Raw genomic sequence first — 12297 nt, 5'->3', positions numbered from 1 at the left:
CTGTGGAGATACTGTATGTAAAATGTTCCATGATAAACATGAGCTATTTTAGCATTTAGAAACTTTTCACAATCTCTCTTGCAACTTCTTGTGAACAGGGACTAAGTCATGATTATTACATCAAGTTCTAAAACATATTTAGGATTAATAAATGGAAGTAGCAGCATGGTGCAGTGGAGAGTACTGATATGCTCAAATCTCAACTCTGTCACTTATTGACAGTATTTGGGCAACTCTCTGGGCCTCAGTTTCTCATTTGTAAAATCAGGGACTGGTTTGAAATCAAGATCTCTTCTAGCTCCAAATCTATGACCCTAATCATAAACCTAGCCAGTTTTGTTTCAAACTGAGGATGACCCAAACTGCCATGAAAAACTTTCCAAACTCAAAGTTTTAGGAATGAATGTTGAGAATTGTTTTTTCATACAATTGGGAAATAAGAAATACAGGTAAGGGGGTATAGACATTTATCTTGCCCTACAAGAGAGAAGATGGGGATAAGGGAAGGGAGGGATGTGATAGAAGGGAGGGCAGATTGGGGGAAGGGGTAATGAGAATGCATGGCATTTTGGGATGGGGGAGGAGAGAGATGGGAAAATTTGGAACTCAAAATTTTGTGGAAATGAATGTTGAAAACTAAAAATAAACAAACATTATTTTAAAAAAACTTTCCAAAATGACTGACCCCATCCCATCCCTTATCCTCTGACTCACTAGCACAATAGATCAGATACTAATCAGGCATTTTTAACTCTACACTTTATTAAAGGTTGAGGGTTTAAAGACCCAAATGGATGGGATAGGAAGACTAGTTTTTAAAATCACTAACTTGCTAAGTAACCTCCTCAAGCCCTTATAATTCCTGCCCCAAGTAAAGACAAGGTCATAGGTTAATAGATTTAAGACTTGGAAGGGTCTATAGAGCTCATTTAGCCCAATCCCCTAATTTTATAGGCAAAGAAATTGAATCCAAAGTTAAACAAACTACCCAGAATCATAAAGGTAGGCAGCAAAAGATTTGGGGTGTGAACATTGTCTTCTCTTACTCCAAATCCACTGCTTGCTCCATTTGATCACATTGGTAACAACATAAATTCCTGGCAAAATGCAACTGAGCATTTTAAAGGGAATGTTTGTGAGCCCTTAGAAAACAGAATCAGTGGTCACTAATAGGTAGCATGAGCTCCTTCTAAACAAGTTATAGCAAACTAACCTTTTTTCTTTTTTTTAACGGGATTACTAATCTGATAGATCAAGGGAATGTGGCGAACATGATATATTTATATTACACCAAGGCATTTAACAAAAACTAACATATCCTTGTGAACAAGGCAGATAGATATGGATTTGCTCAATGATGGTTCAGTTACATAGATTTGAAACTGATTGGATGATTGGACCCCTAAAATGTAGTTGATCCAAAGCTGTGATCTAATGAATGACAGAATCACATTCCAAAAATATCTGAGGTAAAAATGATGAGTCAAATCTTATAATGAAATTTATTAGGGATAAATGTAAAGTCCTATACTTGGGTTCAAGGGGCAACTAGGTGGCACACTAGATAAAGTGTCAGTTCTAGAGTCAGGAAGACTCATCTTCCTGAGATTAAATCTAGCCTCAGATACTTACTAGCTGTGTGACCCTGAGCAGATCACTTAATCCTGTTAGCCTCAGTTTCCTCATCCATAAAATGAGTTGGAGAAGGAAATAGCAAATCACTCCAGTATCTTTGCTAAGAAAACCCTAAATGGGGTCATGAAGAGTCAGATATGACTGAACAACAACACACTTGGGTTCAAAAAATCACCTTCAGGAGTACAGAATTGGGGAGAAGCACCTAGACAACAACTACGAGAAAAGAATCCAGGGAATTTTTTGAGGAATGAAAGCCCAAAATGAGTCAACAACATTACAAAAATGCCCCCCCCAAAAAAAAAAAGTTAATGCTATCTTAGACCACTGAAGTAAGCACAGCTCCCAGAATGATGGGGATGATAGTCTTGCTGTAGTCTGTAGTCATGTCTCATCTGTGGTCCTACATTCAGCCCTAGGTACAAACTTTTGGAAAAGACATTGACAAATATTCAAAAAAGTATGGACAAAATGGTGAAGGAATCTGATGTGTGATAAAAAGATGAGTTCAAAAAGTTGAGGCTGCAGGGTAGGAAAGAGGGACAGGATAGTGGTCTTTAACTATTTGAAGATTTGTCATGTGAAAGAGGTAATAGATTTGTTCTACTTTTAAGAAAAAAAAAAAGCAAAACTAGAATCAATGGTAGAAAGTTGCAAATATTTGGACTGGATATAAGTAAAAACTTCATGGTAATCAGAATGGTCCGAAAGTCAAATATGTGGATCTCAAGAAATCATTAGTTTCCTACTACAAGAGAGCTCCACAGGGAGACTGGATGATCACTTGTCAAGGATCTTACAGAGGGGATTCTTGTTATTTATTGAACCAGATGTCCTTTGAGGTCTCTTCCAATTCTGAGTCTATAATCTAATTTAACCACTATGTAAACCATGAATCTCATCTTTGTCACAGGAATTCTCTCCAATATTATTCCTCTGATGTCAAATACTGCTGATGAGCTATATAAAGCTCTTGACTCAATCATAATATTCATATATTTCCTCTCTATTTGTGAGGTCTTTCATATTTAATAAGAATTGGTCTGCAGAAGAGCTTTCCCATATTTCTTTCTTCCATAAGTTTTCTCCAATTATATTTTCTTTGTTGTTCAATAATACACACTGTGAGAATAAAGATTGTGCCACATTTATTAGGACTTCTCACCCATATAAATGCTAACATGGAATTAAATTTATAAACTGGCTGAGGGCTTTTCCAAATTCCTACACTCACTGGGTTTCTCTTTAATGTGAATCTTATGACACTGAATTTTGGGTGAGAACACAGAAAAAGTACAGTCATTGCATGTTTGTTTACTTTAACTTACTGTTTCCTTACATTAAGCCTCAGAATGCTATAAAGCTTCCTCAGTGAAATCTACAACAGTGAAAAAAGAGACTGATTTGTCTAAACCCCCAAAACAAAGTGGATTAAAAACACAGATTGAACAGTGCAATGAGAGGGGCAAGGCCTTGTTAGTCCAATTTTTTTTTATTTGAGTGTGTCTATATGTATATGTGTGTGTATATGTATACACATATATGTATATGCATATATATACACAAATACACACCCACACACAGAGATATAAATATATACATAATACATTTATGTGTATGTATGTGTATGTTTAAGCAGCAGGAGGGGGTCTCACGGGATTGGAATATATTTGAGAAACTGCACATTGTTTTCAATAAACCCCAACTGCTCCCATTGCAAAAAATCCAACTCTTAAAAAAACCAATATTCTACACGCTATGTGGCTTCAAATTATGGAACACCATGATTTAATTAGATTCCAAATTATAAGTGACTCAAAAAGTAATAAACTCATAGTACCAGCATGTTGCCAATCATGATTTACATTAGAGAAGTAGTATAGCCAATAATATGGAAGACATGTATGCCTGGAAATGGAGAGATTTGGTCAGGTAATGAGACACAAAGGAGAGGCACACTGAATGGCACATTTGGTATCCTGAAGATAATGAAAGAATCAAAGGAAAACCTCCAGAACAGCGGGTAGCTACTCTTTGGAAGATTTATGGAAGAACATTGATGAAAAGGTATGGAGGAGTGTCAGCCTGCATGGGCAGAAGTAACCACAAATCTATAAAAGCATGCATTGTCTGGTGTTCAAGGACAGCTTTGATCTAAAAGCCTCCTCAGATTCATAGCACTCATGATAATATTTCTCTCCAGTAGGAATTCTATGATGTTGAACAAGGGAAGGTTTCTGACTAAAGGTTTTAAAACTTCTCTTTAAAACTTCACTACCCTCAAATGCTTCTCTCCATTCTGAATTTTCAAATGTTGACAAGAGTATGCAGATTCACTTAAGGATTTCCCACCATACAGGCATGTAATGGGTTTCTCTCATACACACACTAGATTTTTCTCCTGTGAGAATTATTTTATGTCTAATGATATTGAAATTCTGATTGAAAGTTTTCCAACATTCCATGATCACAGGAATTTTCTCCAGTATGAATTCTATGATGCTAAATAAGCAAATGTTTTTAAGTGTTTGCTACATTGTTTTCATAAAGTTTTTTACATAAATTCTCTGATGAATAAGCAAAGTCCTTCCAATAAACCATTTACATTGCTAAATTCATGGAACTTCTCTCCAATATGAAGTCACTGGTGATCAATAAGAGCAGGCTTCAGGAGTGAGGGCTTTTCAATATTAATTAACTCCTGTTTCTTTTCAGTGTGAATTTTCTGGTGACTAGTAAGGGTAGACTTCTTTCTATAGGCTTTCCCACATTCCTTACATTCATAGGGTTTCTCTCCTGTGTGAACTCTCTGGTGTTGAATAAGAAAAGCTCTTCTGATAAAGCATTTGCCACATTCACTACACTCATAGGGTTTTTCCCCACTATGACGTCTCTGGTGATCAATAAGTGTAGACTTCTGGCTGAAAGCTTTTCCACATTCATTACATTCGTGAGGTTTCTCTCCAGTGTGAAGTCTCTGATGTTGAATAAGGGATGCCCGCGTGCTGAATTGTTTTTTGCATTCATTACACTCATGGTGTTTGCCTCCATTATGTAATTTCTGATGTTCAATAAAAGATGGCCTGTGTCTGAAAGCCTTCCCACACGTACTACATTTATAAGGTATCTCTCCAGTGTGAAGTCTTTGATGATCAATAAGGGTAGACTTCCTCCAGTAGGCTTTACCACATTCGTTACACTCATAGGGTTTCTCTCCAGTATGAATTCTCTGATGTTGAATAAGGGCAGATCTATGACTGAATGGTTTTCCACAATCACTACACTGATAGGGTTTCTCTCCTGTGTGAATTCTCTGATGCTGAATGAAATTTAGACTTTGGGTAAAGATTTTACCACATTCGTTACATTCATAGGATCGTTCTCCAGTATGAAGTCTCTGGTGATCCACAAGAGTAGACTTCTTTCTGTAGGCTTTCCCACATTCGTTACACTTATAGGGTTTTTCTCCTGTATGAATCCTCTGGTGTTCAATAAGCAAAGCCTTTCTAATATAGTGTTTACCACATTCACTGCATTCATAGGGTTTTTCACCTGTGTGAAGTCTTTGATGATCAAGAAGGGCAGACTTTTGGCTGCAGGCTTTCCCACATTCAGTACATTCATATGGTTTCTCTCCTGTGTGAATTCTCTGATGTCGAATAAGCAGAGACTTTCTGATAAAACATTTATGACATTCACTACACTCATAAGGTTTTTCTCCAGTGTGGATTTTTTGATGATCAACAAATGTAGACTTCTTATTGTAGGCTTTTCCACATACATTACACTGGTAGTGTTTCCCTGCATTGTGAATTTTCTGGTGATCATTAAGAAGAGACTTTTTACTGTAGGTATTTCCACATTCACTACACTCATATGTTTTGGCTCCTGGATGAATTTGTTGATGTTGTATAAGCAAAGGTCTTCTGATAAAGTGTTTTTCATATTCATTACACCCATAAGTTTCTTCTCTAGCATGAATTTTTTGATGTTCAATAAGATTTGAACTCTGTCCAAACTGTTTCCAACATACAGTATTATCACAAGGTTTCTCTTGTGCATAGTCTTTCTTATATTTAATTAAATCTGAACTTTGTTTGAATCTTTGGCCCATTTCATCCCATTGCCATAGTCGCCCTCCTGTAGGATCTCTCTGAAGTTGATCAGAGTTAGAAGTTAGCCTGAAGTTTCTTCCAAATTCATTACATTCTTGGCCTCTCACTCTTGTTGGAGACAGCTGGTGGAACACTGGAACTGTCCTGAAACCTCCCTCATGAGAAAGGAGCTTCCTTCCTACAGAGGATCCCCAATTTTCCTTTGGTCTTCCTTCGTATTCACAGACTTCTCCCCATTTGGATACTTCAGAAACATTCCTTGTGAGTCTTTCCAATATTGCCCATTGTGGTTCTACTTCTGAAGAAATTTCCTGCTTTGGAGACAGCTCACTTTTCTCAGTCCTCGATGCACAATCTAAAACAATAAACACAAAGTAGGAATATTAAAGATCAACAAGGAAAAAATAAGGTCTTGGGTCTGAGGGACAGATAACCCAGAGAATGAGGAGGAGAAGGTATGAAAAACGTACTCCAACTTTATATGTTTGTTTTATATGCTCTGCTTATATAAGACCTTCCTTATCTTCTCAGGAATTCTAAAATGACTTCATATGTATTAATTGGATATTAAAGTGTAGATAAATCTTCCTCTTCATCCTTCCTCTTCTGTTTTTGATAAGTGAGAAAACAAACAATATCCTCCTGTAGTTATGCTGGGCAACAGGTGGTGCAAGTCACTGGGAAAGACCGGAGAAAAGAAAAATAGCTGATTGCAAAGCAGCCATGGCAAGCAGGGAAGAGAAGGTAATAGGGAACACTCACAACTTTCCTCACTCACTTTGCCTGAGAACCTGGCAGCCTGCTGATCATGTTCTGGAGCATAAGGACTAGTGCTACTAGAAAAAAGAAAAAGCTCCTGGGCATACTAACTGAATTAAAGGGGAACTGCTCCCCTTAAACAATTCATCAAATGGTCCTTCAGGCTGTTGGCAACTTTGGAAATCCACTGTTGCACTAAATTCCTTTCTTCTCATGTGACCACAAAGGTCACAGAGCTAGCAATGCATGTGAGTCAGTCAGGCCTCTGGGATACTTATTGGGCTTTCTCTCCAGTATGAAGTCCCAATCACTCCTGCCCCCAGATCCCATGTATAAACAGAGAATGCATCAGAGGCACCTGGTCCATTATCCCACGACATAGGAGGATGGGAAGCTGCTTTCTTATGGTCAATAAATTCTTTCCTCCTGTGATTTCCATCCCTGTGACTCAAATGAAGTCTGCTAAAAATTACTTGCCTCAGTTTACTATTCTCTGGACCTTCATCCTGACCCAGCTTAGCCCTAACCTTCCTCCCCTATCATTCCTATTCTCCCTTTCATTATGATCACTGGATGGGTTGTCTCCAGTCATCCTAATCTATATTTTGCCACTGGACCCAGATGGCTCTGGAGGAGAAAGTGAGGCCACTGACCTTGCACAGAGCTCCTTCACTTAAATCCAATTCACTTGCAAGTCATGGCATCATCTTCCTGATATTGTGGTCCTCTTTGACAACAAAGGACAAACAACAGCTAATCCCTGGTACTCCTACCCTATCACTAAACTTTCTTTCACCTTAATACTTACATTCCTCCCATAGAAATTTAGTTTTCTCTAGAAGCCAAGCCCACCCCCAATAGTGCTGTCTAGTTACTTTCTCATGCTCATTCACCACTGCCACTTCCAGACCTTTTTACAACCTTGATTCTGAAATTTCTCCTCTGAACTTCACTCTAGTTGTCTGTATCACCCTCTTCAGGATTCTCATTACTATCTTCCATTAGCCTCCAGGTCACCCTCCTTACTTCCAAGAAGTACAGCATTTAGTTCATGGTCTCCATGACAACTGCTCCCCTCATACAATATCTTGTCCTCCCAGTTCTTTAATTTCCTAAACCCCATGACCTGCATCTTTATTCCATATCTGCCCCACAGAGGAGTCATCAAACTTTAAAACTCACCATCAACCCAGATCATGTTACCTTCACTATAATGAAATTCTCCTCTCTGACTAGTACGTATCCTTACATCTCTGTCTCACTGCTCCTAAACCTATTCTTCATCCACATTGCAGCCTCCCATCCCTGCATCCCCATCTGCTCTCTTGATCTGGCCTCATTTTCCTACCTTCACAATCTTGATTCAATAGACAACCAGTTCAACTATGTGCTTTATTTTACCCTTAAATCCCATACCTCCGTGTCCTACTACCATTCATACCCTGCTAAATCTCACCACTAGTTCGCCCTCACCATCTGGTTTCTTTTGTCCTACTTTCATACTACTGAAAGAAATCATGCAACCATGTAGCAATGCTAACGGGATCCATTACAAATTCATATTAACCTAATCTCAGGGCTGCACAATCATTCTTTTACTCTTCCACAACTGGCTATCACGATCCTTGAAGCAGGTGATCCAAAGAAGAGAAAGTCTTTGCCTCTCTCCCCAAGCACCACATGCTGTCTCCATCATTCTTTCTCTAGGAGCAGATGATTCTCCCCTACTCAGAAAACTGAAGCCATCTGATGTGTGTCCTCATTTTTCCTAATCAGCACTTCAAAAATTCTCTACAGCTTCACTCATTCTCTCCTTCTTTGCTTCAACTTCAGTTAAAGGTAGCCCTCCTTACACTTGACCCTATTCCTTCCCATTTTTCTCAGAGCTTCCTTCATTTCCCATGGGAACGTGCCCTTTTCTTTCTCACCTTTCATCTCTTCCTAACTACTTGTTCCTTTCCCATTACCTACAAACATGACCAGGTCTTATCCATCCATGAAAGACCTTGCCATCCTATTAAGTTACCATTCTAAATCACTCCTTTCTTTTACCACCAAGTCCCTAAAAATCATTATCTACAACTTCTGGCTTCCACTTACTTACCTCTTAAGCACTCCTCAACTCCTTGTAATCTAATCTGGGTTACAATTCTACTCTACCAATTTATTGGAAAGGCCCTTTTCAAAGTTACTAATGTTCTCTTACCTGCTAAATTCCAATGATCTTTCCTCAGTCATCATCCTTCTTGATGGTTCTGGTTTTTGACACTGTTGACCAACCCTTCCTCTTTGGATACTCTCTCCTCCTTGGTTTCTGATTTACTGCTGTCTTCTGTTTCTCTTATGACCTATCAGATGGTTCATTTTCAAGCTCCTTTGCTGGATCATCATTGATCTCCTGCCCTCTTAGTACTGAGGTCCCTGCAGGCTGTGTCACAGGCCCTTTTCTCTAGCCCCTCTCCCTAGGTAACTTTACCAAATAATATAATATTTGTAAAGCACTTTGCACATATAGTAGGTATTATACAAATGCTAATTCCCATCCCTCCTTATCTGCTATCATGGGTTCAATTATCATCTTTATATAAATGACTCCTCAAATCCATACATCTAACCCAAATCTTTCTAATGAACTTCATTCTCATATCACTAGCCACCAGCTGAATGTCTCCCCTTGGATACCAGGATATTCCATGGGCATATCAAATCTATCAACAAAACAGAATTCATTATCTTTTCCCTCTAAACAAATCCCCCTTCCAAATTTCCTCATTTCTGTTGACAGCAGCAGCAGCTTGAGTTAATAATCTCGGAGTCATCTTTGATTCTTCCCTATTCCCCATATATCCAATCATTTGCCAAATCTTATCACCATTACCAACATAAACGCATCTATCACATCTGTTTTCTGCCCTCCACTTATTTGGCCACTACTATAATTCAGGCCCTCATCACCTCTCTGCTGTTGTTGCTCAGTCATTTTTTTCAGTCATGTCTGACTGTTTGTGAACCCATTTGGAGTCTTCTTGGCAAAGGTACTAGAGTGCTTTGCCATTTCCTTCCTCAGTTCATTTGACAGATGAGGAAAATGAGGCAAATAGGTTAAGTGACTTGCCCAGCATCACATAGCAAGCAAATGTCTGAGGCCAGATTTGAACTCAGGAAGATGCCTTCCTGACTCCAAGCCCAGCACTCTATCCACTGCACTCCCCAGCTAGACCATTGTAATAACCTACTAACTGATGGTTTTTTTTTTCTGTTCTCTTCCTTTTCCATCTAATCTGGAGTTTCACCAGGGTTCTAGTCATGTTAAAAACTATAAATTATTAGGTATATGTACATACATTTTGAGGACTAACATCCTTCACTAATAAGGCTGTTCCTTTTTCCCCCTTCTTTCAATAAAATTTTCTTTGGTGATATTGTGAACTAGATGCCTGCAATCAGGGAGCCAGGCTTAACTCCAAAGTGTACACAGGGGTCTTTCGATTCCTGACAACAGGATCACACATGTTAAGAGTGATATGTGGGAGGCCATTATATACAGCAGCAACAGCAGGAGCTGCAGTTAAGAAAACTGCACGACCAACATGTGTGACTTCATGGAGGATCAAACAGCAAAGTTGAAGGAGGCCTTCCAGCTGTTTGACTGAATAGGGGATGGAAAGATCTTATATAGCCAGTGTGGCAACATGATGCAAGCCCTGGGCCAGAACTCTATCAATGCTCAAGGTTTAGGCAATTCCAAGAGTGAAGAGATGAATGTGAAGGTGCTGGACTTTGAACACTTTCTGCCAATGCTGTAGACTGTAGCAAAGAATAAGGACCATATGAAGGGTACATATGAAGACTGTGAAGAAGGGCTTCAGGTGCTTGATAAGGAAGGAAATGGCACAGTCATGGGGGCTGAACTACAACACATCCTCATCACCCTAGATGAGAAGATGACAGGGGAAGAAGTGGAAGTGTTGGTGGCAGGGCATGAAGACAACGACAGTTGTATCATCAGCTAAGGACTAGTCTGAATGGTGCTGAATGGCTGAGAACAACTCCCCTTTCCTCAAAGAACCCCACAACGTTCTCAGTGTGAAAAAAAAGCAACTACATTTTCAGGGTTACCAGCATCCCTACTTCCAACCCCTACCATATATCCTCTTTGGTCTATTTCCCCTCTGCTTTCACCAAATAAACATGCTAGCTGCTCCTTAAGAAAAAAAAAGAGTGATGTGTGAATAGACATCTCTACAAACAATGAAGAAAGGGTAAGGGGCACTTGAATCTCACATGGGAACTGGTCAAAAGAAGGAAGAATTCACACACATACACACACACATGCACAAATACACATGCATACACAGAGTTAGGAACAGAAATACATTTGAATTTGACTCAACAGAGAAATACGAAGAAAAAGGAAGGAGCAGGGAGGGGGAATTTAGAGAGGGTAGACTTAGGGAGTGATTAGTCTTAAGCAAAATAAATTCTAAAGATGTATAAAAGAGGTAGGTTATAAAAAAAATGTCTAAAACTCTTTTTGAGGTGGTAAAGAATGGCAATCTTAGAGGGTACCCATAAACTGGGGAATGAACAAGTTTTTGATATATAAATGTGGTATATATATATATAGTGATGAACTCTTATCACCATAATGATCAACTAGAATCCAGAGGACCAATAATAAAACATGCACTTCCTGATAGAGAGATGAAGGACTCGGAATGCAGAGTGAGAAAATATTTTTTAGGACATGGCCAGTGTGATTTTTGTTTTTCTTGTGTTTTAAATTAGGGCAAGGGGAGGGGAGAAGGGGGAACAGGGAGAGAGTGAGAAGGTGATCTTGGCTTATTAAAACAAAAAAAAATTGTGTAGGTGTGTGTGTGTGTGTGCATGTGTGTGTGTGTGTATTCCAAGACTTCTTTACATATATGTATGCGTGTATTCATCCATTCCATATCCATCTATATCTATACTGGAAAAAATGAATAGATATAGGTATGGCCAATGAGAAATTGTGTTTTACTTATACATCTTTGTAACAAGTGTTTTGTTTTTCTTGCTTTCTCAAAGGAGATGTGGGTGTGGGGGAAGTGGGAGGGAGAGATGGATAAACTTTGTTTGAAAATAAAATAAAATGTAATTAAGAAAAAGAGAGAGTGATGCCCATTGGAGTAGGCTGCGGGTAGAAAAATATTTTTCAAACTGCTACAGAATGATCCCCAGTGGCACTTCTGTAACCAAAATTACCTCCTAAAGCACAGAGATCTGCCTGGTAACTGAATTTATAAGCTCTTAAAGAAAAGATAGTCTTCTGTCAATTTAGGGGATGGTTTGTGTGTTAGAATTTTTAAGAATTTATGAGCTTATGAGAATGCTTGCTTGTACTAATTTTTTCTCACTTGATTAGCAATACAAGAAGTTCACATTTGATAACAAAATAATATGAATAGTATACCAAAAACCTCCAATGTACCTGCAAGGACCCCCAACTGGAGAAGAATAAAGCAGATTATTACAGAATCGATAAGTAAACCCTTTCTATGTTAGACAACATAGGTGTCTAAATCAATATAGAGAAGTTCTATAGCAAAAAAAAAATTTTCTTCCAGGGTCATAAAGGAGCCATATGTAATAAAGTGGGACTCCCTAACAAGTCAAGCGAGGTCCAGGGAAATTATATTACATTACAAAGTTTAGGAGCTAGGAGAACCTTGCCTCATACTTCATTAAGAAAAGTCAGAACATTAGCCAAGAACTCCTTCTTCTCTCCTTCTCCTCATCTTACACCACT

At 38.7% G+C, this 12297-nt stretch overlaps 1 protein-coding gene and 1 pseudogene across 3 annotated transcripts in view; one reads left to right on the top strand and one right to left on the bottom strand.

Annotated features, from left to right (window-relative positions):
- Positions 1-3108: 3108 nt before the first annotated feature.
- Positions 3109-12297, bottom strand: part of LOC140500168 (uncharacterized) — a 27679-nt gene continuing 18490 nt past the window's right edge. For all 3 annotated transcript variants that reach the window (XM_072602515.1, XM_072602514.1, XM_072602513.1), the window contains one exon: positions 3109-6105. In XM_072602515.1, coding sequence (XP_072458616.1) covers positions 4277-6105 — 1829 coding nt within the window. In that variant the 3' untranslated portion in view covers positions 3109-4276. The remainder of the gene's footprint in view (positions 6106-12297) is intronic.
- LOC140500176 (myosin light polypeptide 6-like) lies at positions 10100-11421 on the top strand (annotated as a pseudogene).

Source organism: Notamacropus eugenii, chromosome 4, assembly GCF_028372415.1.
Source record: "Notamacropus eugenii isolate mMacEug1 chromosome 4, mMacEug1.pri_v2, whole genome shotgun sequence".
Taxonomy (NCBI): Eukaryota; Metazoa; Chordata; class Mammalia; order Diprotodontia; family Macropodidae; genus Notamacropus; species Notamacropus eugenii.
The sequence above is the reverse complement of the archived record's forward strand: the minus strand, read 5'-3'. Positions and strand labels throughout refer to the sequence as shown.